The sequence below is a fragment of the Nyctereutes procyonoides genome, unplaced genomic scaffold (genome assembly GCF_905146905.1).
Source record: "Nyctereutes procyonoides isolate TBG_1078 unplaced genomic scaffold, NYPRO_anot_genome, whole genome shotgun sequence".
Classification (NCBI taxonomy): domain Eukaryota; kingdom Metazoa; phylum Chordata; class Mammalia; order Carnivora; family Canidae; genus Nyctereutes; species Nyctereutes procyonoides.
In genome coordinates this window covers 35913007-35939525 of record NW_026575082.1, presented here as the reverse complement: position 1 = coordinate 35939525, position 26519 = coordinate 35913007, and the positions used below count along the sequence as shown (strand labels likewise).

Genomic DNA, 26519 nt, shown 5'->3' with positions numbered 1-26519 from the left:
AGGAAATGAAGTTGTGGGTTGAAGGAGTGTGGGCACAAGGTGAGGTTGTTCAAGATAGAAAATATTGATAAAGGAGAAATATGGGAACAGTTGTAAGAGATGTGTCCATAAGTAGCTAAGAGGGATCGATGTATGAGTGGACAGTATAGCATTTGGGGTAGCATGGGGTTCCTGGTCATAAGGAGAGAATCTATGGGTAGAAGATAAAGTAGTTCGAGAGATGTGATGGTGGGAGCTTGTGGCAGTTCTCTTTAGTTAGCTTCTATTTTGATCAATGAAACAGAAAGCAAGTTCTTGAGCTCAGGATAAATCTGGGAAGCAGGTATTCAAGGTTTGGGAAGAAAACAGAAGATATGACAAAGATACCTAGGAGAGTCAGTAGATTAGCAAAATACAGTAGAAGCCACAGTCAGTGCCCATTTGAAATTAGTGATAAAAACTCAAGTGAGGCCAGTCTGCATGAGCATGTGCTTTTCTTCAGTTGCATCCAGCCATGGGGCACTGGTTCAGAACAGGTGGAGAATTGGAGTTAACCATGATTACAGTTTTCTAGGAAAGTACAATAGAAGGGAAGGAGGAACAAGGGAATTGTGGGTATATACTAAGTCATGATTACAGTGATGGATTATAAGTTAGGGAAGGAAGAAACATAGAATCTTTAAAATGAGAAGGATGAGGAACAGTATAAAATACTGTTGGAGTTAGAGTGACAGAGGGAGTGACCCTGAAAATCAGGGGCTGCTGAAATGGAGATAAGGGATGGAACATGGAGATAAGAAAACTACTTAACGTCAACCTCAACGCATGCCCTCCGACTGTCTGGTGGGAGCTGCTGTCACTTACAGTACTGACACCTGTCTCCAGTGTGTTCGGCCTGGCAGTGGCAGGAGGGCTGGTTCCCGGCAGTCACGCTGCAGGTGCCTCCATTTTGACAAAACTCCTCACAGACTGTCTTACCACAGTTTGGTCCAGTGAACCCCAGGGCACAGCTGCAGGTGGGTCTCCCTATTGGAAAAGAAAAGGTAACAAAACGAAGAGTTATTTGGCTAGAATGGTTTATCTTCACAGAATCCTCACTAGACAAGAGACAGGAAGCCAAGATGCTGGTCAAGGTGGGTCCACACTTCCTCTGTGACTGTAGGCAGGAGGCTGACCTCTATGCGTCTGCATTTTCCCACATTTCAGTGAAGCCTAGGTTAGAAGATTAACTCAGGTTCACATCAGGTAAAATAACCAGAGCTCATTTTATGAATAATTACACATTTATACAGGTGTGTTATGCTCTGAAGTGCTCACGTTATTCTTTGTACTTCTCTCTTCATGTCCATTTTGCTTTTTCCGATCATTTTTTTCTACTCATATAGTAACATAGATTGTATTAGCCATTAGAGTATAAAATAGAGACAATCATAATCATATCTCTCAGTGTCGAATCATCATGGACCACCACTGCTAAAGCATGAGCTTAGACTTATATATAAATATTTAATAAGTTTAAAATGGGCATACCATCTATAATATTTATGCAATGTTATTTTAATCGATGTAAATTTATACACCGCATTTAGTATGTAAGCACTTAATAAGTCCTATTTTATTTCATCTTGTGTTTTTTTATTCATGGGAAAGGACTGTCCCTTGTAGTCTAGTAAGAGGATTTAAAGTCTAATGTTAACAGCACATGAGAGTAGATCTAATGGATCATCTATGGATATTTTTCTTTATTTGCTCTGTGGAAACTAATATCACAAGTAAAGGTGGGCAATCCTTTAGGGTGCTTGGAACATAACACAGTTAACCGTTAGATCAAGAATGAGTCTCTCTAACTGGCTGGAATGCCAAGGCCTGGGTGGAAAATGGAGTACAGAACCAGCTCTGTAGGAGAGACTCAGGAAAACAAAACGAAATAATAGCTATCATTTGTAATGGGGAATAGCAAAATTTGGAGGTTGTACAAATGTGAAGAAATCACATGAAAAAGAATAAAAAAGAAATTTAGTCATAGATCTGAATTAACTAGGACTCGGAAGTGTCACCCAGTTGACTAGCATCAGAGAATATCCAGCCATCGCCTCTCTCACCTTTGTAGACATGAGGTATAATTAGACTGGTCATAAAAATGTATGAGTAGAAGTCTTAAGACTTGATATGTGAAAATGACATAAGTTTTATCTATTGTCATAGGTTCTACATTTTTTTGAAAAGCACTCATAAGTGAATAAAAAGCCTCCAAATGAATGCCACCTGCCTTTCCAAGAGTATAAATAAATTGAGGTTCCATAATTTATTTATTTATTTTGCATCAAAAGCTCTCCACACCCTTAAACATGCTTGAAGCTTTTGCTTCTCAGTGAAGAAATTACATTCATTTTTAATGGTGAGTAGCATTGCTTTAAAACGTATACATAAATGTTATTAGTTTGGTGGCAGATAAATGCCTATTAGTAGGTTGAGAAACAAGGTAAATTTTATGTACATTAAAAGCTGAGTAACATCGTGTTTTCCATTCCCAGAAAATGGCTTTAAAACTTTTAGCTAAATATTTTTCTTATAATGGTAGTGAATTTTCTAGTTGTTGCTTACATATAGACAAAATATCTTCACGGGAACAATAATGGGTGAAATACAAAGACACAAACAAGGGAATGAATAGTGGTAGAAGATGAAGAGGACAGCGAATTGTTGGAACACAGTTACTAAGGTAAATGAAAGCCCTGAACAAAAGAAGTAATTCCTCTTCATCAACAAGAACCACTGACTGCCTTACAGAGAAATAGAACATTTAAACAGGGACACAAATTAACATGAGCTAAATGTAAAACAAACAGAACAGAAAATACAGGAGAAATCAAAATGCATTAGGATAATCATAAAAAGTGCCATATGGTGGTAGGACTTCAGCACCGTGGATTTATGTTTTTCTCCATTGTTTTCTAGGTTTCTTTAAATTAAGAGTGAAAAACATTAAAATGAAAGAAGTTTGAAAGAAACAAATGCAACCCACGAAGACCCTTGAAATCTATTCTGTCCCAGTCACTGAGAGAATGACACCATGCTTTCATCTCATCTGTAGCTGTTTTGAAACTAGGGCAGAGTGACCAGGTTGTCCCCCCACTTCCACATCCAGCATCTGCCTCACATCATTTAGATCCTGGCTGAATTATTTTCAAACGGCTCTTTTTCTTCCTTTAAAAGGAGGATTTCTTTTTGACAAGTAGAAATCTTCCTATTCAGGGGAACATTACCAACTTGAAACTGTGTGTTGATACAGTAGATCTTTTGTTTGCTGATGGGAGATGAACCATCTGTCACAGAGTTTTATAATGGGCTTCCATCTAATATTTTCATGACTCTCTCTGGGTGCGCCCTAACAAGTTGCATTGGATTTATTTATAAAGATTTTTTAGGTAGCTCAATTAAATTTCGGCATTTGAAAAAGGCAACAATACTGTTACGAAGACTAAGGTATAGATTTATAGCAGTGAAGCATCCAGGGAGCTTGGGAGTTGACAGCTTACAAGAGTAGTATAATCAAAAAGAGCATCAATTAACCTGAGGAAGGAGGGAGAGGATTAGTCTGTTGCCTCTACTCAGTCTAGTTTTTATAGCATTCAGACCTGAAAAGTGTGAGTTGTCAGACTGCCTGGTTATAGACTATCTGTACCAATTACTGGTTGTGAGACCATGGACATCACTTCTCTGCTTCTTTTTCCTTGCGCAAAACATGGAGATAATAATATGGGGTTGTTAGGGAGAATTATAGTAAATGAAATGAAAAGTAAAGTAAATGAGATGATATGTGCAAAGCATTTCTAAAGATATGAGGCACATAGAGAGCATGCAATGATACTTTGGCTCAAATTGTTTATTATTATTACTGTTGTTGTTATTTCTAGTGAGCCATTTATGACTTTGTAACTGCGTCCTAAAAAAGACACTGTCACATTCTAAGAAAATCATTTGGAAAACTGTCTTAAATTACACATTTAATGTTTGTTATTTATTTAAGATAAAATTAAATTTGAGCTTGCATGGCAGTGATGGGATAAAGCAGAAATTCTCCATCAACCTTACTCTCAGACTCCAACATCTTTAACTTTGAAGGATGGGTCTTTCTCTTTACTTTCTCAACATATTTAATCCTACACTTTAAAAAGAAAACACACACACACAGAAACTCCACATGAGAAACACAAACAATAAAGCACACCTAGTATTTTTATCAAGTCCATTTACTTGTATACCTTCAAATTTTGATACGTACTTGAGCTTTTTTTTTTTTAAGAGTCTATACTCATAGCTTCCAATTCTACCAAACAAAATCTTCCATCATAAAGTCACATTCCAATCCTCCACTGGGTTTACAGTTTTAATTTTTTTAAAAATATATAAAAAAAGTTATCTTAATCTGTTACTTTGTTATTTCAGAAGGAGGACAGAGGGATCCCTGGGTGGCGCAGCGGTTTGGCGCCTGCCTTTGGCCCAGGGCGCGATCCTGGAGACCCAGGATCGAATCCCACATCGGGCTCCCGGTGCATGGAGCCTGCTTCTCCCTGTATGTCTCTGCGCCTCTCTCTCTCTCTCTCTCTCTCTCTCTCTCTCTCTCTTTCTCTCTCTCTCTCTGTGACTATCATAAATAAAAATAAAAAAAAATAAAAAAATAAAAGAAGAGAGGACAGATCCCTCAATATGTATGTATTGTTCACATCAAGCACTTCTGATTCCCTAGTGGTAAAACAGGTTTAGGGATGGAGAAGTTAATGTGTGTTTTCTTTAATATATATTTATCTCTGATCTCTTAATCCCTAAATCCACTGATTTCTTTTCAATCATCCTCTTCAGATGTTCTCCATAATTTTACACATTTTATTCTTGAAACTTCTTATTTTTTATTACACATTTTATTTCACATCTCCTCTTGAAAATTCTATCTCGGTTTCTAAGACATTACCATTACTGATTTCCGTATCTTTTTCTGATTGTCCCTTTCAATTGCTTTTATGCTTTCTTTCTTTCTCTTAAAATATATTCTTCTAAACTTCTTTTTGGTGATGTAATACAGTTTGATGGCTCCAATAATTATCTCTCTATCTGAATACTACAGTCTCAGTCTTCTGACTCTGGACTCCTTGTCCTTCGTAACTGACAGACCATTCTCTCTTTGTCCTAGGCTCATCAACTCCCCCATGACCCACAAGAGAGAAAATTCTTCTCATAAATATTGTCCTCGTAGCATACGTGATTTCTGTAGACTAGTGATTTCTCCCAGTGCTGGGTCTGCTCCATACTCAAGTTCGACACTATATGTTAGCAAAGTGCCTTACTAGCTGTGTACAACAAATGGAGCTTAGTTTATTTTCTTGATTAATTTATTATTAATATATCTGCTTCTGTTCGTAGATAAATGGAAACTTGTTGCATACATCTTCTAAAATGTGCCAGCATATTTTCATGCAACAAGGTAAGTAAATAATAAACTACTGAGATTTAACTAGATAACTAATAGTAGCTAACATCAAATATGGCAAAAATATAATTAAAAGTGCTAATCATCTATAGTCGATATTAAAGAATATTCACTGACACAACTAAAGATTGTATTGCTCATAAGGAAAAGAGAAATGGGTGCCTGCTTGGCTCAGTAGGTTAAGAGACTGCTTTCTGCTCAGGTCATGATCCCCAAGGATCAAGTCTTGCATTGGGTTTCCTGCTCAGTGGGGAGTCTCCTCCCTCTCTCTCTCTCTACCCATCCCCTGGTTTGTGTTCTCATTCATTTACTCTCTCTCTCAAATAAATAAAATCTTTAAAAAAAGAAAGAGAGAGAGAGAAATGGAAATGTCTTGGATTCTCACAGAGTTCTTGAAATTTCACTGGTCTTACGTGGCCCTTACATACCTAAACTAGTCTCAGTAAAAATGATTAATTCTGAAATAGTTCATAAGAATATCTAACAAGAACTAAATAAATTTGGCACAAATAAAATTGTTTATTTTTTGGCATTAGATCTGGGAATCAAATATTGTTAGATATTTATTAATTGTGTGGCTTTGCAAAACTTACATTTCCTCACTAGATCTCATTTAGCATCTCATTCTGTAAAATGGTGCCAGTGATGCCTACTATGTGCTGGTAAAACACATCATACAATGTCTGCCACATAGTACGTACTTAATTGGTAGTATTAGTAGTAGTAGTAGTAGTAGTTGTATTGAAAAAAAAAAGTAGTAGTCATATTGGTATTATAATTACTATTAGTATTATTATTAAACAGATTATTAACCTAGGTTATTATTTAAACAACTGAGTACATATGCTTTTATTAAAAATCTGCATATGGAATCCCAATACACATTTTTTCCATATTCTTTTGAAAATAATATGCCCATACCCTATCCATATATACCAGTTCAAATAATGTTTTAAAATATAAAATAAAAATTGAAACTTTTCTATTATATAGATAGGTAACTACATGGATAGCATAAAAATTTATCATTAGTCCTTGTTAAATGAATGTTAAATTTATATGATTTTGTTATAGTTTTTAGATAAATGGACCTATTTGATTATATGTTACTTTTAGTTATATAGTCATAGCCAGTGATTTCTCTGATATGGACAGACTATTACTGATTTTCAGTGATAATAAGTAATGTCTTAGAGCACTGACTTTTGAATATCCTAGATTCTTGGATTTTAGTGTTCTTACTTAGCCACTCAAGCTCACATCTGAAAACTAACACAATGTTAGACATAATAGAGTGATAAGGATTAAATAAAGTAATATGTCTAAGGAATTTGACAGAGTTTTTCATATTCATTAAACATTTAAAATGTAGTAGGCACTATAATAAACAAAATTAGGTTGTTAAATTTCTAAAATATAATTACTGGATATATATTCCATATAGAAATCACTATTTACTTGCTAATAATTTTAGAGTAAAATTTGCTGTGTAGCTTTTGGTCAAGTAATATATGAATAAATCTTTTGGTCAAGTAATATATGAATAAATATCAATCAATCAGTATGCTCAAAAGACTATATTCATATTTGAATATTATAAATGTGTATCTGTTGGCATTTTTCAGTGACTTGATATACTACTGGTGTCTGTTTTTAAAAGCTAGATTTATTTAATAAACAGTTTTTAAGATGATTATAAATATGCTACTCTTCAGTGTATTTAATCAATATTATATGACTTTAAGTAGGTAAAATTACTTCTCTGCTCAATATTGGACAAATAAATCATTACTCTTTTTTTTTCTATTTAAACATAATGCTTGAAAATGTGTGGTTGATTGCCATTAAGGAATGCTAGCAAAAGTAATTACATATGAACTTCCTATGAGACAGTGACAGTGTTTATTATTTCTGAGGAGTAGATACCTGCTAGTGAGCATCATTAGTCAGTTCTCTTTTCAAGCAATTTATTGAATTCATAGTCATTTGTCAATGTGAACCCCAATGCATCTTAACCCTTACTTGTTGAGTAAGTCTGGTGCTTGTAAATTTTTATTCTTGGTTGTAATGTTTTCTACCTAACAAGTTTTCAATATATACAGTCATTGTTTAATTCAAATAGTCTGATGAATACATTGAGTCTAGGTAATAGAATTTCATTGACATTTAAACTGCAGAGCATATTAATAAATGCTTATATTTAATGTTCCACAAAAATACTATCTAAAAGTTACATACCCTTTACTCATGATATCTTTACTATTTGAACAAAAACCACATTTTTGTTATTTTATATAGGAGAACAATAATAAGCTGAGAGACAAGTCACCATAGCCTCGTTTGGTTAGATACTAGATTGCAATCAGAAAGCCCATCTCCTGACCCCTAATGCCCAAGACCACTCTGCTTTTTGAAATCCATCTTCACTTCTGACTTAGATTCAAGTAATAAAAGTTTTGAATGCTTAAAAAAATTCCTAGTCTTTTTGATAAAGAGATTCGACATTCTACTTTTCCACTTTATATAATGTTTTCCTGAACAGAAAGTGAGTGCCCATTTATACACAATTTTAGTAAGTTGACTATAGCTGTCGAGTTGTCTTAAGTATCATAAAGATTACAGAGCACTATTCAGCAAAGCCTGAAAAAGAAAAGGAGGAACTGGATCTTACCTAGCGCCCTCCCAGATACTACTTAATATATTCTGACATGTTTCAAATTATAGGTCACAATCTATTTATACTTCTGGAAAGTTCGTTTTCAACCACTTTTTTTTGAAAATGAGACTGAAATATTTTTCTCCTTTCTGTGAATAAAAGGAAGCCAACTCAAACCTTCTGAGATTAGCTTAGAAAGCCATAAGACTTAATATTAATAGTTCAGTACCACTCTCACCATGTAGTTCAAATGAATCAGTAACTGATTCAAAAAGTTAACAGCAGAATTAAAAATCTTACTTTCAGCCACTCATAGTTTTTTTGTGAAGGCGCAAGGATTGAGAACAGCACCTGGAACTCAGTAAGCAGTTAAATATATGTTAATTACCATTATCCTGGCAATAATAATTATTATTTAAGTTTCTAATAATTATCATTACTTAATTTTTAATTCTAACAGCAATGCATGTTAATTGTGGAAGTTGGAAAAAACAGACATAAAAAGAAGGACCTATTTTCTTATACAGATGCTTTATTTATGCATTTTTTCCATATTAGGCTCATATTATATAGTTCTATTTCTAGTGCTTTTCAACTTTAAAATACAATGTAAATTATTGGATCTTATGTTTCCATTTTTAATTTTTGAGAAGCCTCAAAATTCCATTTTTCACAGTTGCAACAATTTGCATTCCTGCCAACAGTGTATGAGGGTTCCTTTTTCTCCACATCCTTGTTAACATTTGTTATTTCCTGTTTTTATGATACTAGCCATTCTGACTGGTGCAAGATGGTATCTCATGGTGGTTTGGATTTGCATTTCCCTGATGATTATTGATGCAGCATTATTCACAATAGCCAAGATATGGAAGTTATTTAAGTGTCCTTCAGGGATCCCTGGGTGGCGCAGCGGTTTGGCGCCTGCCTTCCCCCCCGGGGCACGATCCTGGGGGCCCGGGATTGAATCCCACATCGGGCTCCCGGTGCATGGAGCCTGCTTCTCCCTCTGCCTCTCTCTCTCTCTCTCTCTCTCTCTGTGTGTGTGTGTGACTATCATAAATAAAAATTTTTAAAAAATTAAAAAAAATAAGTATCCTTCAATAGACAAATGAATAAAGAAGGCATGATATATATGTGCAATGTGATATTACTCATTCATAAGAAAGAATGAGATTTTGTCATTGTAAGGACATGGATGGACCTAAAGGGTATTGTGTTAAGTGAAATAAATCAGATAGAGAAAGACAAATTCCATATAATTCCACTTATATATGGGATTTAAAAACAAAACAAATAATAAAGAACCAACCCATAAATACACAGAACGAACTAGTGGCTGCCACAAGGGAGTCAGTGTGGGATGGGCAAAATGGGTGAAGGGGAGTGGGAGGTACAGATTATCAATTATGGAATCAATAGGCCACAAGAATGAAAGGAATCAGCATAGGGAATATAGTCAATGATACTGTAATAGCGTTGTATGGTGACAGGTGGTAGCTATATTTGTGATGTGCATAGCATAACTTACAGAGTTGTCAAATCACTCAATTTTACACCTGAAATTAATGTAACATTGTATATCAACAATACTTCAATAAAAAGAAAATAAAATACAATGTGAATATTTTCCTATATTATCATATATTCTACAATTCTGGTTTTATTTATCATTTAACATTCATCTTTTAGATATGCTATATTTTACATATTAACTATTTGGATTCAGGTTTCTCTCCAGTTTTATATTCTAAATAATACTATATTGAACATCTTTACTTCTAATTTTGGGTTTTATCATTATGTAATCCTTGGAATATGTTTCTAAAAATGACATTATTTAATTAAAGAACACGGAAACTTTTTAAACCTCTTGGTGAGTACTTCAAAATTGCTTGCTTCAAGATTTGCACCATGAACATTTTCTTCTGACAGTGATTTAAGGATGCTGGTTTCATCTATGTGTGACTGGGCTCCTCCTGCACTTCTTCCTTTCCAAATGCCTTCTTTCTCTTTTTTCTTTTTTCCCTTCCTTTTTTCAATTTGTGTACATGTGTGTGTGTGAGACTTGTCTTCTGCTATTTGATCATTTTGCTTTCTTTTTTTTTTCTACTTGATTTGCTATGGGTATGTATTGCTATGTCACTTATTTGTTAAAACTATATGCCCTTTTTATGTTTTTACTTTTACATTTTCTTTTTTTTTTAAATATTTATTTATTTGTGAGAGAGAGAAAGAGAGGGGTGGGTGGGTAGAGACACAGGCAGAGAGAGAAGCAGGCTCCATGCAGGGAGAGGGATGTGGGACTCGATCCTGGGTCTCCAGGGTCAGGCCCTGTGCTGAAGGCAGCGCTAAACCACTGAGCCACCCAGGCTGCCCCTACTTTTACATTTTCAATATAATATTCCTTATATCCTTAAAAAGCAAGTAGGACCAAATATCCAGGGCTCTTAGTACTCTCTAAATATAAACAATATTTATGTTAAGGAAGCTAGGACATGAAGCTTAATTTAAATTAAAAACAGCTCTCATTTAAATAAAAGTGGAAGAAAAACAAAGATGGGCGGTTTAAATGCACATTCACCCTTTATCAAGATATTATTTAGGTGATTGTAAACTTTATGTCCTATGTACAGCTGTGACTCAAGAGACATCAGTATTTATGTTTGGTCATTAATCTCAGGATGTTTTGAGGGTATCCAAAAGTTCCTAGCTTAACTTGCTTTTTTAGCAAACATTTTTAGGGTAGCCTTTTTTTTAATCATATTTGACAGCAGCCATATATGCCACCTTAATATTTGGGGGCAGTGTTCTCGATAGAAAGAGCCTGAATGAATGAGAAAGAAAAGTCTTACCATCTACTTATTATTTTTTTAAGGATTTTATTTATTTATTTGACAGAGAGAGAGTATGCAAACAGGGGGATCATGAGAGGGAGAAGCAGACTCCCCACTGAGCAGGGAACCCCATGCTGGGCTTGATTCCAGGACCCTGGGATGTTGACCTGAGCCGAAGGCAGATGCTTAACTGACTGATCCACCCAGGCATCCTGCATCTACTTATTATTTTAAAGGCCCTTCCTGTTGGAGTGAGAAGTAGTGAGAATAATCTTTTTTTTTTTCTCTCTCTTTTTCCTTTCCTTAACAGGGGCCACTGTCTTCCTGTTGCAGTTCTGAAAGCAAAACCTTTCACTGCCAAAGTCCACAGATGTGGTAATAGGGGAGTCACAGTGAGAGCTTCTGCTTTTTTCTTTCCATATTTATTTAAACATCAATACAAATGTATTATCTACTAAAAAAAAATTGCACTGTCACTCCTTTGTCTAGGCAGTCCTGCTTTTGTGCATTTTCAAATTCCCCAAATTAAAAGTTGCCCTCCCCACTGTGTAATTTCAAACTTTAAGAGTAGGAGTTTTTGGGTATATTGCCCCAAATTGATAAATTCTCTTGCTTTACTACTCTAAATCAGCTGTGTAGAAAATTGATTCATTTTGATATGAAAATTAAAAGTCTAAATAACAGAACTCAAGAGTATTGAAAATACCAAACAACATCAATATATTTTAGAAAATATTTATAAAAGTGAAGATTAATTATAAATATATATAAATATCCTCATTATATTCATGATGAGAAACATTCTTAAATTCTTCTTTATTTTCTCTAAGAGAATGATTGAATAATTCAGTACTTTACTCTCATTTCCATTATTTTGCCCAAGGCAAACTTTATCTTAATATCCTCCTATGAGCAAGTCATAGAAATGAACTACATGCACCCTTGTCAATATAATCAATGTCAAACGATTTCACTTTGTGGTACTTTCCTGTATGGATAGAGTCCACATATTTTAGTTTTAGCTTTCTCTATAATAATTAAAAAAAAACTTAAGGAATGAGGAAACATTCATGTTTAAGATGCAAAATTTTAATTATGCCTCTCAGATGTGTGCTTTTAATTAACTGGTGACATTTCCTTTGTTCAATTATTATAGTCCTATACAACTGTCATAAACTTATAAATTTTAATTAAAGCTGCCCCAAACCCTAGTCATATAGTGTCCACATAGGAATTTGCCAAAAGGCTTAACTGTAAGTAAACCAACAATGAATAAATCCATGAATTGCCCGCTGGGATTTGTTTAACAAATTAACATTTGTGTGGAGATAATGAGGTTCTACAGTCTATAATGCCAAACAATGTTTTTATAAAACCATATTTTTAAAAGTAAAAAATGCTTTGTAGATGACTTAATTTGATATGATATTATTATTATTAATTAGATGCTGTAAGAAAATAAACTACACGGCCATATCTCAAATTGAATTCATATAAAGACTCATTTATATTACTAATTTGAAATATAATTTTTTATGAACATGTTATCTATGTGAATCAAGATCTACCTGGGTGCATAGTTAAAATTGATATGCTAAAAAAGTAAAAAATAAAATAAAATTGATATGCTATAGATTTTAAGAATACAGCAAGATCTGAACAAATGACTTCAACAAAACATTAAAAGTTGTGCTATATCCAATAGAGTTCTGGATCCATTAATAGGACAGTAAATTTAGTGTTTTGTAGATATTTGTCTTTGTGGATCCATTTCAGGTTGAATAGATACTTATAGTTTGGAGTACCAAACTCTTTTCCATTTAAATATTTCTAAAGGCAAATAGAAGAAAACCATTTCATTGGAATCCAATAATTTTTATTATCATAAAGAGAAAATTAACAATCAAATAATAAAATCTTTAAAGAAGTTATTTGTGTAAGAAAAGCTTCTCTCCTAAAAGAAAAGGTATCTGTGTCACTAAAATACAATTACAGGTTGTATCAGTTTGCCACATATTCAATCAGTTTTCATTTGCATGGTCCCAGCAGTACAATTTCTCCCACAACAATAGAATAAATTCTACTGTAAGGAGTAGCTTCTCGTAGGCAGAATGAAAATATATAGTAAGACTTGGTACCTTTTTATTTCAGTCAACTTGCTGAATATGTTTTCAGAATTCCATTAAGCAGCTAGAATACTTTAATTATCAATTAATCAGAAGTCAAAAATATTTATAGACATAAAATTATCAAATTTAAAGAAATAGTAATGCTTTTACTATTAGAATGCAAATCAGAAACAGTTTGGTTCCTCTGAACTCCATTGAAAATGCTTTTTCATGTGGCTCTTTCACTAGCATTATGCTAAATACTTCAAAGAATAGCATAAGCAATAAAAACAGTGAGAACTCCCAGTAAGACAAATTAACTGTGTAGGGGATGTGAAGATCATATGGATTAATTTTCCATTTGACTAAATTTGCATTTATTGTAGTAGAATTAAATGTGCATAAATTTCACTCTCATAGTTGCATAGTGTCCTTTGCATTGAATTTTGGAATTTACAATTTATTTTTTATTATGCTTTGGGGTTAATTTTTCCTATGGGAACATATCTTAAATATAATAGCACTAAGTAGAAAAAATATGTTTTAGCAAATACTTTTTGCAAACAGGGCTATTGTGCAAATTAATAAGAATTTCAAGTGTATCTTAACATATAGTAACCTGATATTTTCAAAGCATATTATACACTACATTGCAATGCCAATAAACTAATTATGATTTTAGATAGGAATTATGTTGCTATCAGATGTACTGATATAGTGTATTTATAGTTAACTTAATTTTTAAATTTAAATCTAATTTAATTGAGTTTAATTCTCAATAGCAAATGAGGCTTAGCATTAGGCTAACTGTTCAATTAAAAAGAACACGCAAAAGAACGAAACTGGACCACTTTATTATAGCATATACGAAAATAAATTCAAAACGGATTAAAGACCTAAATGTGAGACAGGAAACCATAAAAACTGTAGAGGAGAACATAGGCAATAGTCTATTTGACATTGTCCATAGCATCTTCTTTCTAGATATGTCTCCTGAGACAAGTGAAATAAAATAAAAATAAACTGTTGGGACTTCATCAAAATAAACACATCTGCACAGTGAAGGAAACAATCAACAAAACCAAAAGGCAACTTATAGAAAGGGAGAAGATATTTGCAAATGGCATATCTGAGAAAGGGTTTGTCCAAAATATATAAAGAACTTATAAAACTCAACACTCAAAAAATAATTTTAAAAAATGTGCAGAATATGTGAACAGACATTTTTCCAAAGAAGACATACAGATGGCCAGCAGACACATGAAAAAATGCTCAACATCACTGATCATCAGGGAAATACAAATCAAAACTACAATATAGCTTCATATCCATCAGAATGGCTAAAATCAACAACATAAGAAACAACAGGTATTGGCAAGGAAATGGAGACGGGAACCCTCTCGCACTGTTGGTGGGAATGCAAACTGGTGCAGCCACTCTAGAAAATTGTATGGAAGTTCCTAAAAAAGTTCAAAATAGAACTATTCTATGATCCAGCAGTTGCACTATAGGTATTTACCTAAAGAATACTAAATACTAATTTAAAGGGATACCTGCACCCTGATGTTTATAGCAGCATTATCTATAATAGCCAAATAATGGAAACAGCCCAAATCAAAGATGCTGTGATATATATATATAGATATATGCAATGGAATATTACTCAGCCATAAAATAACAAAACCTTGCATTTGCTACAACATGAAAGGAGCCAGAGTCTAACGCTAAGAGAAATAATTCAGTCAGAGAAAGACAAATGCCATATGATTTCACTCATGTATGGAATTTAAGAACAAAACCAATGAGCAAAGGGAGAAAAGAGAGAGAGAGACAAACCAAGAAACATATTTTTAACTATGGTTACCAGAGGGAAGGTGGATGGAGGGAGGAGTGAAATAGGTGATAGGGATTAAGGAGTGCACTTCTGATGAGCAGTGGGTGTTGTACAGAAGTGGATGAATCCCTATATCGTATACCTGAATATTAACTAACTGGAATTTAGAAAAAAAATTCAAAAAAATCTCTACCTTGAAATATCAAAATAAAAGTAAAAAAATATTTAAAAGAACAGATTTTGGAATCAAATATATGAGGCTTATAAAAATAGTTTTACTTAATCATTCTAAAACAGCACAGCATCTGTAAGCACTGAGCCCTGTCACTTGTACACACTCAGCATGTGATCATGATCATTGCTATTGTTGTATTTTGTGACTTGCACTTCAATATACAGAATATAGAACAAATACTATTATGTTGCATTAATAATTAAATCTAATTTGTGTTAATCTATTCTTCCTCTTTATATTTTTCACATTTAAAGAAAAAGGTAAGTTATTTGAATATACATATGATGAAATTCAAGTATTTACCCAGAGCTGATGGTGCACAGGTTCCTCCATTTTGGCAGTAGTTGCTACAATGATTGACTTCACATCTGTCGCCTGAGTAACTCGGCCAACAGTGACACCTCAAGTCACCCTTCTCATTTAAAATGCATCTTCCTCCATTTTCACAAGTCAATTTGCAGGAATCATCTGGTTATAAGAAGAAACATGCAAATTAGCATGCTATTCATTCGGTAGAATAAGAACAATTCACATATACAACATGAAATATCAGGATTTTATTTTTTTCATAAAATTCTCCAAATAAATACCTCAATATAAAAGTAGAAGAAACAAAATACTATTAAATGCTGTCTGAAAACAGGGATATCGATTTTAAGTAGTCTTGAATAGTGAATACAAATGCTGACTTAATTTTTATTCTTCTTTAGGCTTAAAGAATTTTAACCATTTCTTGTGTTTATTAAAACATTAGACAACAGAACCAACATAAACTTCCTAAAAATGAAATATTTTCCAATCAATACATTTTTTTAAAGATATAAGTAAACATGGCCTATTTTTAGGACTGTTTGATATTAAACCGAACTAAAATATGTAAGATAAATTAATGGTGCACATATAGTATATATATTATATATAACACATGCAACTTACAGTACAGAAAATACATTCTTTGATATACATCCTTATTAATTATGTATAAACAATTCAGAACTAAAAGTCACTTAGGTTTGGTATAAGATATTGATAAAAGATTGTTAGAAACATTTCCATATGTAAAATTTCCCTATGGAAAATGATTGGCACAATCTACTTCATACATTTTGGCTGAGGGTAAGAAAGGATGGTCATTCCTTGGGATTGCAAAATTATCCTTAAAAATATGATGAGTTCAGTTGGTCTGGAATAATTTTTTAGGTTATGTGCATTGACATGGACTTACTCCATTAGAAATACTACTATTAGGGCAGGACGTGATGCCCAATGGAACACAAAAGGCTGAGAATATTGTAAGAAGCATTCTGTTCTAGAATATACCTTCTATTAAAGCCATGCCTCTTTTATAGTTAAATAGAGAAAAATCAAAACAGCCTTTATTCTTTATTCAAGATCCATTGGCCCACACATAGCAAAAACTTTAATATATCACTACAATAATCACAAGAGCAGCTTAAAAAGCCTTAGTGACTTCAAATAAAAAAATGACTCAAATATCATATCCACTGCCACAAATAGAGACTATTTATCAGCAGTACCAGACAACTCTAAAACTTGCTCATTTCAAAGCAGAGTTGAATACAGACATTAAATTCTCAAGAAAGATCTCAAGTGGAAATATACACTTGCTTAGTTTAAAATTCACTCAAACATTTCCAATTCATTCAGCATAAAGTATCCTGATTGGAGTTGTGAATGTAAACAGTGAAGATAAATATTTAAGGCATTATGATCGCAGTTAAGATTATTGTGGGGGAGTTCATTTTCATCTGTAAATGTCCTATGTAAACTACATAGCTATTCAAAATCTCTACATGTTAGGACATGTGCATTTCTACAATATGCCTCATGAGTTTCAAGAAATTTTAAAATAGAACACAGCTTGATGAAATAGAGTGGAGTTTCAAAACCTAACTATAAGAGTTCTATAATGAAAAAGAAGGCTGCTTTTGTCAATAACTAAATCACCCCAGAAGCCAAGCTCCAGCAATTATAATCAACTATAGGAAAGAACAGGTGAATACTTCTCCAAGAATGAGTAGCATTTGAATTTCAAATTTCTTACACGAAGATTAAAAATATTCAGTGTCTCATCATTTAACAATAGCAGCTAGATAAAGGCAAGTAATTATAAAGAAGCAGAAAAACTTGGCTACATCAAATAATGTCAAGAAAAAATTAATTGGCATTTATCTACACCAATCAATAATTCTGAAACCTACTTATTTATATTCCTCGCTGAGGTGGTCCAAGCTGTCTGCTGCCAACGTACATATTCATAGAGGCCAATGTGAATATTTTTTAACACTCTGATTATTTAAAATATAAGATTTTCTTCTAAATTACAAAATGAACTTTTGGGAGGTTTCTGTAATAGTGCCTCTCACTCAAATCTGAAATAGTAAAACTGAAATTGCTCAAAAAGTTTTAGATCTTGGATATGTGTACATTTAGACAAACATGCTTTCTCATTCCAAACATAAAACTGTAAAGTTTGATGAATAAATATAGCAAAAAACTTGTTTCATTTTCTTATCTACTGAAGGATAGATTTATCTTCAAGTGCTGTGTGTCTACTTTTTCCAAAGTATTGTGGTAGGCAGTTTATATATGTCATTTCTGGTCTTTTCAGTGACTCTGGACATTGGTGATAAGGGTGTACTACATGATGGTTGAGAGTATAGAATGCCTGGGTTCACCTTGGGGTGCCACCATTATTATGTAATGTTAGACAATCAGTTGAGCCTCTCCCTGCTTCAGTTTTCTTATCTGTAAAAATAGGGGCAATGAAAATACTATCATAGGGGATTTGAGGGGATTAAATACAATAATATACATATACTTACATTATGCCTTGCTCATAAGCCTTCAGATTATTTGTTATTATTAACAAGTCATAGTAATATTTATTGTTAATCTAATTTTACACAAAAGAAGCTGAGACTAAGGGAGGACAGGGCCAAACAAATTAATTAATTAATTGAGCTCTACCTCAGATCTCCCCCAGGCCAACATCTTCCTGTGTATTTTTTTGGATTATTAGCTAAATAAATCTGGGTTTTTAGGTAAATAATTTATCCTAAGCAAAGAAGAAAAAAGGAAAGTTATGTAGAAGAGATATTAATGTCTAGTTATAATGGAAAAACAACAAAAACTGTAGGCAACCTGACCATAAAAATAACACTGATAACATCTGAGTTAATGTAAAAGTCACATTGGCGGCGGCATCAATAGAATAATTCTGGTCAGAATCCCCATCTCTCTCATGGGTCTCTCCCAGCCAAACAATAGTATAAGTAGACACAGTACATAGGGGTGGGGGGAGCTGTGAAATCACTGGTTATGAGTGTGTGGAACTAGTAAAAACATGGCACCCACTCATCTAACATGGAGAATGCTATTATAAAGGATCTATTTCTGAGAGGTTAAGGAGAATACATGGCCACACATAGTTTACCTACATATCTATGTCAGAGGAGAGAGTGAAAAATGTGCCTAATAACATTTGAAAATATCCATTTAATTCTCTATTTGATCATCATAGTTGAGATCACAGTTACTTTGGTTGGAAAGATAATCAATAAGGAGAAAGGGTGCATTCTAGTGCCAGTGACAGCTCCCTTTTCTAGAACTGGGATGAAACTACTCATCCAAAATACCAATCATGATTCACAATTAGCTGTTAAGAAATTACTGACCTGGTCACCCACAACAGTGTTTCACATGTGCTACAGATTAACTAAAATAAATGGCTGCCTATTTTCTTTACATGTTTTATTTTCATGCCTTTTCAGCTCCTCTGTCTCAATGTTCTGATCCCTCATTCCCACATAATCTGAATCCCCTCTGTCTTTGCAGACCTCATCCTAGAGTCATATTCTATAGAAACCTGTAATCAATTCTCTATTTGGATGATTATCTGAATCCCTTTATTTTTTTATTTTTTTAAAAAGATTTTATTTATTTATTCATGAGAGACAGAAAGAGACAGAGACAGAGACAGAGACATAGGCAAGGGAGAAGCAGGCTCCCTCTTGGGAGCCTGATGTGGGACTGGATTCCAGGACTCTGGGATCACGACCTGAGCCAAATACCTTTGCTCAACCACTGAGCCACCCAGGCGCCCCTGAATTCTTTTAATAGTTTTAACTCTGTCTCTTCTGTGCCAGGTATCACTATTCACACAAATACCTATTGGTGTTTAAGTCATTCATCATATCATCTTTGTGACCTCTTCAGCTTTGCATATCCAGTGCTTAAAGAATATATATTAAATGAAGCCATTGTGATAGTTTAACACACTTTGAGTCTTAGAAAGGTAGAAGTCTTTGGATTGCATGTAACTCTCAGTAGAGAGCAATGAGAAAATGATACGGGGGTAGAGATGCTAAGGGCAAGGACACAGTTTTCATGTAAAGAGTTTATTCTAACCAAGAAAAATACTGCAGGTAGAAAGTCCTGCTATGAAGAGATCCAAAGTGTATCTCACTGGAAAAATGTGACCCTCAAGGGATTTTGGAGCCTTGTGTTTTTGTATGTCATCATAAAATTTAGTGTTGATTTTCTTTTCTCTTAATAGTAATTTGCTTTGCCATTATGGCTAATGTCTTGATTATGAGGGAACTACTTGTCATCTACCTGGATAATGAAGAGATAGAGGTCTCTTCTTTCTATTTCTCATCAAAATCAATTTGCTTTTGATTTTTGTTTTTTTATTTTTTGATTTGCTATTTAATACTTAAAAGCTTCTGAAATAACGTTTTGCTTTCTTAAATGTTTGTTTCAGTGTTAATGTAGCTTCTAAAATATGAGCTCTAAGAATGAAGAAATCTTGTCAGTTTTATTTATAAAGTAGTCCTTAGTTTCTAAATTAGTGCTGTTTTGTTCACAAGCCCTCAAAATATTTGTGTTAGTAGTAGTATATACTGTGAATCAAATTTTATGCAGAAGAAAGTACAACTTAGTTTCTTATTATCAGTTTTAAATTTGTGTTTGGTGCAAGAAAGTTGCTCGCTATGAACTTGATGAATGAATAAAGGATTTTAAGATTGGGTTTAAACTTGTAAGGAAATGGTATCTTTTATTTTCACCGATAAAGAGCTATATAAAAATATCTTGATTTGGTGAGTGACTTCAAAGTTCTTAATCTAGTCTTAAATGCATAGTAAGTGCTCAGTGTAGCTTTGTGAATAAATGTATAATAAACTGATAGGAAGTCATCATCAGAGACAGTAGTTTACGCAGGCATTCAAGAACTGATAGTATCAAGGCAGCTATGTTGACAATTGAGTGGCTAATTCTGTTTGGTTTCAAAAGGTGTGAAAATATACCATACAAATTAATTCATTATTTACAGCATAATGACGTTTACCCACCTAATAGGCTGTCATCATTGCAAGTACCATTAATCAAATATTTGCCTTCTGGGCACACACAGGTAGCTCCGAAAGGATTCAGCAAACACAGGAAGTCACATACTAAGTCCAAGCATGGATTAGGCACTGATTAAAACAAAGGATAACAAGGAAACACATGACTATAAGTACAATAATTTTCAGAAGCATAAAACTCAATAAGGTGAAAGGATGCATTAACAATGTTGCAACGAAATCATCAAATCCCTACTGAGTGTATCTCATTTCAGTGTCAAACTGTTCTCCTTTATAGAGAAAGAGAAATTACTACCCAACACTCATAATTAACAGGGGATTTATGCTGATTTACACTTCCAACAAGAGAGAAGAAATTATGCAAACACATACTTTGTCACTCTTCCATCTGACTTATTTTTGATAAAAGTGTTGGTCTGAGATAACAAAGCATAGTTTGGGTCTATGTAAAAAGGAGTAAAGCCAACTGTAGTCTTTGGGGGACCTACTCCCCATCTTAGGGAGTTTCAGAACTGTTGAACAGACAGAAACAACTTCCCCCTCGTATTTACAAAGGCTTGAAATACATATGTACTTGTCTGTTCAAAACACAAACAAAAGAGAGGACTCTTTTTTATAAAACCCACGTTTAACATGGTTTCCTTTCCATCAGGTTGCAGTCTGTGTGCATGTAAATGTCTGGCACATTTATTTTTGTCTAAATTTCTACCCATTAGCATTCTGTGCAGTCATAACTGTTCCTGTGGCTCTTCTAGAAGAATCTGTCATTAGGACAAAACATAAATGTCACCCAGGTAGTGAAATGGTGACTGTGAGAGTGACTTTGACTCAGAATCACTACTCAAATACCTATTGTATTCAGGGCAGAGTTTCATTTATTTACATAGTTTTTATGAAGGTGGTAATATTTGACTATGAAAAAGAACCAAACACAACTAGAGGATGATAGAGAGTGTCCTCATATTAATCTTGGAACTAAATATGTCAGATCATTGGTAAAGAGCAACAAGAGTTTGGATAGGATTTCAGGAAGTTCTTAGGGGGAGATCTGTTTTAATCCGTGTCCAAAATTGATTTGGATAAATATCACTTGTTACCTTTCCAGTAGTTGCACCGAATGAGGTTAAGTCTCTCTTTATTTGCCATAAAAAACTATCAATAAATCTTAAAGTTTCTTGGAGTGTAAACTCACATAGATTATTAGAATTTCAGTCACTTATTTTTTATTTTGTTCTTTAATGTTTTTGATAGTTGTGTTTGAGACAGATATTTCAAGACAATTGCATCAATAACATTCCTTTCTAGTAGGGAAAGTAACAATAAAAATAATAAACAATCAGAGAAAATATAACCCTTGAAAGCAGTAGTCCTCAGTTGCTTTTAAAGATGGAATGTTGATGCTATGGTCATTACTTGCTATCAGAAACAAGAGTCAAAATGGCTAATGATGAATTTCAATACCTGCATCGTTTATTATACATAAAGTATAGACTCGGGTTTTATTAAAAATTTTAGAAAAACAGAATGAGACTTTTTTAAATAACCAAGTCAATTCTAGTTTGAAGAAAACACAGTCAAATGCAAAATAAACCTTTATATTATTTGCATCTTGACTTTGGTGATTAAAAAAAAATCTGGTGATATCAAAATTAAAGTTACTTAACTTACAGGGCTAAGTATTAAAATAGTTAAAATATTATAAAATACTGTTTTTTTGTCAAAAACAGTATCGAATATACTTACAGTCTAGTTGTTTATAGCGATGAGATATCAAAACACCTTTTGTTTTATCAATATCTAAAGCTAGGTATTCTACTGAACCATGGCCAAACTTTTGTACTCGAAATACACCATTTTTAGGTCCTGCTCCATATATGTAATCTTCAAAGACATCAATCCTATGTGGATGTAACAAGCCTAGAATTTTTAAAATGTGGAGTTATAAAAGTTGCAGTGTAAATAAGTGCTCAGACTTAAAACCAAGTTTATTCAAGATCATGTAGAAAATCTTACTACTGTTTAAAAAAACTTTAAGAATTATAATATTTTTTGATATTAGATGTAAAGTTGTTAGAATTAATTTCTTTGCAGTAGGAATATGTGAAATACCAAACATATCACTCACAACATAAAAATCATTTCCATCATCACTTTAGCCATCTGCACCATCACAAAACATTTGCTGGAGGCTTACTATATGCAGAGTAATCTCTGCTATACACTTTGCAGACAAAAGAAAAGCTACAGGCCAGCCTTATCCATTGCACACAAACAGGCAGTTCACAAAATTCTGAATTGTGTTCTAGATCAAATTAATGATCAAATTAGACTGCCTGAATGAAAAAGAAAAGAAAAAAAAAACGTATCATTGTCTGTTTTAGAAATGGGATAAAGAAAGCAAACTAGCAAATGGTAATGATGCATATGACTAGTTTGGCTAATGATGGTAGAGGCCATCATTTTTCTTATTTTAAGAAATGACTGTTATTGTAAGAGATTTTCATGAAAAAGAATAATTAACCTAACCTTTGACACTGAGATGTGTAACAAGTAAAATAACATTTATAGTTATTATCTAGAGGTTGTGAAACATAAAGTGCCTTTTAAAAACTTATACATGTTTCTTCAATGTCCTTAAGCTGAAATAGGTCAACTGTATTGTAATCTATTCTAGTAATGTGGAATTTTTTTTTCCATCTAGGATCATCATATGAAAAACACACGTTGGGTAAAGGCACAATGAAAGTTCACTTTAATTATTTTTCTTTCAACTTCTCTGCTCTGTTAAAGAAACAAGAAGCAAAGCTATATTCAGTATATGTAATATGTAGATACAAAAACTTCAAGTACATATTATAAACAATTTGTGGTGAATAAATGAAGAGATTGTGATAGGGAAGAGCAAGAAAGACAGAGGGAAAGGAATTAGATTCAGCAGAAAGAACTGAGATTGCCAGGCAAAGCAGGTGTGAGACACGAGCAGGAGAAATTGAGAATAAAAGACAGAGGAGGGGATAAAAAAAAGGGTACCAGCTAAAGAAGAGCACAAGTAGATTCTGCTCTCCCTGGAGGTGAGGTAAGTTATTTTTACACACTGCTTTTCACTTGGATGTAGGATTGTTACAATGATGTTTTATTATATACAGTAATTCAATTCCACTTGCTACCACTGAATTTGAAATAAAAACTTGTGTTCAGAGGCACTAATCTTGAACACTTGAATGTCCTGCTCAGAATGTAATATCTATAGAAGGAACAGAATGAATATTTTCTGAATCTGGGCAGCGATGCACCATGTTTGTCCTATGCTAAGGAAATTCTGGACTGGCCTCTTTGTTACCTTAGTAGGAATGAAAATTATATAATCTATAGTAAGAGCAACCATTTAAAAAGAAAAAGAATTCAAGGAAATTGAGAATGTGAAGCTTTCATATTTATATTTATGTACCATTACTTAACATTCTCAATAATAATTAAAAGATGAAACAAGAGCACTTCACAAACCTTGTTTGCTACTGATGGAGACTACTGAATCAGAGCCATCATAGAGAACACTGCCAATAACAGAAAGCTCCAGGTCAGCCCAGTATATTCGTTCACTAAAATGATCCACAGCCAGACCTGCAAAATCAATACATGAGGACGAATAACAAAAATAAAGTTGAAATTATTTAAAATTACTTTTCTGCTTCTTAATGTATGATTATGATTGATGTTTTTCTTCAAGTATTAAAGAAATTACCCAGTCTATATTATGGTACTGTAAGAAGAAAAGAAAGAAACAATTACTCCTTATGTGCAATGTATGTGTATAGCTTACATAGAGTTTAATAGGCTGTAGTAAAAACTGTACTTCACATAGGAAAAGCTACCCTTACTATCTTCTCTTTCCGCACTTACTGGTCTCTTAATTACAGGTGTTTTCTAAAAACTTTTCCATGATATTTTAGTTTTTATCTTTATAGTACATACACAATTCACCATTTAAATAACTTATCCAACTAATTTACTGTAATTAGTTCTATTTTGAGTATCTTCATGAAGATATACTACTCAGAATAAAAAAGGTTCACGGGCTTCATCATAAGATATTTTCACCCATTTGGAATTGGCCTATGGTGTTGTGAGCCACCTGTGTGCCTTCTGAAGTTTAAATTGGTTAAAAATTGATGGTTGCGGTAGGGAAGAATGAATTCTTAAGTAAGGCAAATTCCTTACTTAAGGTTCTAGTTGTGCTTAAAGTTTTTATTCTAATCATTAATTTTCTCTGAGACTGCTTGTCTTTATTTTTATCATCAGTGAATAACAATGGGCTAAAATAAGAGGTGGTAAAAAAATCATGTTTTTCTACTTTTTTAAGTTTTATAATGTGATTATATCTAGACAGTATCTTCTTACAAAAATATCATTGACATAAAGGATATCTTGAGTAAATTTCCTTCAGTATAGAATAGTAAGATCTACAACACGTAAATTCTACATCTTCACTGCCGTAGATATCTAATTTTTGTGACATAGCTAGTCTTTTATATATGATGTATTGTATATTAAAAACAGTATAATGAAATCAAAATACCTTTGGCAGCTGAAAGTAAAATGGCTTTCCCAATCAGAGCATTCAATAATAACTGAGATATACCTCCATGGCAAGGCAACTGAATGGGAAGTGTTTTTGAATTTGTACTAATTGGATTCCTGTATAGGTAGGTACAAGATTTAACAATCAGAAGGAAAAAACAAAAAACAAAAAAAGCAACACACACAAAACCCAACTCACAGTGAAGATCATTTGAGAATCATTTTTTACTTAAGTATGTGGATCTAGCCCAAATATAATCAAATTAAATACAAATATTGCTCCTCAAATATAATATAAAGATGTACTATGTCCAATCAGTCCCTGAGAAATGACTGAACAATCAAAACAAGTGGTCCATGTTTTACTAGTTTCCACTCAATGAACAATTTGCTATTTGGAGTCATATTAGGGGTTATGATTTTACTTCTTTATGTATAATTATGGGTAAACATGAACTATAGAATGACCCAGTTTCCTGCTGCAACCCATTATTTTTCAAAACAATTGTCTAAGCAGGATTGAAAACACTTTCCTTTCTCTTTCACCAATGTAATACAGTAAAGAAGTAGATTAAAATAAGCTGACCCCAAAACTGATCTTTACATTTGGATATTAATATTGTTAACTGTAGAAAAAAAAGCAAACAAAGGACATGCCACACAGTCTAATTACCAATATTGTTTCTTGAGATTCGACAGCAGTAAAAAAGTTCTCAAAAGTGTAATATATTGCCTTCTTGGTCTTGGCTTGCCTAAGATATACCCATTTTTATCAGCTCTGGTCACATATTGTACTATTGGATGGAATTACAACTAGATAAAAATATTTTATAACAAAACTTTCAGATGAGTGGGATTTATATTCCAAAAAATCCACAAATCGATGATTTTGATTTTTCCTTAAGCCCTTTAATAAAAGAGATAGTCTTTTAAATTAAAAAGTTAATAAAGGATTCAACTAACTTTTCTTGTTATAGAGTTGGGAGTGAAGTTTATAAGAAAGAACAAGTTCATTTCTGTCTTTAAAATATCACATCTCCTTTTTGTCTTTAATAAAGTACCAATAATAAAACGGGAAAAAATCAATTCCCAAGACAGTAATTTTTAGCTGAACTGGGAATGATGAATATTTGGAACCAAGTCTGTGTAAGTACAGGAAATTTAAAATAAAGTGCCATTTGTGCTAATCAAGCATTATGGGATCACAATTTGGAAGACTTTTAAAAGATAAAGACACAGACTCACTAAGTTAGGAATGTATAATAAATAATAAAATAATAAAGACTTTAGTCATGTAGGCATTTTCTTAACATTTCTCATGATTTGCAGACTATTATTACATTTTAGCTATTTTTTTAAATCTCACTTTCATTGAACTCTGAAAATTTCCAAGATCTTCCCTCTAGTTTCCTAATTT

At 33.1% G+C, this 26519-nt stretch overlaps 1 protein-coding gene across 1 annotated transcript in view; it reads right to left on the bottom strand.

Annotated features, from left to right (window-relative positions):
* LOC129514645 (low-density lipoprotein receptor-related protein 1B) overlaps positions 1-26519 on the bottom strand; it is a 1831349-nt gene that overhangs the window by 61274 nt on the left and 1743556 nt on the right. The window contains exons 80-84 of the mRNA XM_055333402.1: positions 24029-24145; positions 22268-22441; positions 20510-20635; positions 15438-15602; positions 844-1005 (exon numbers count right to left, since the gene is read on the bottom strand). Of these exons, the coding sequence (XP_055189377.1) occupies positions 844-1005; positions 15438-15602; positions 20510-20635; positions 22268-22441; positions 24029-24145 (744 nt within the window). The remainder of the gene's footprint in view (positions 1-843; positions 1006-15437; positions 15603-20509; positions 20636-22267; positions 22442-24028; positions 24146-26519) is intronic.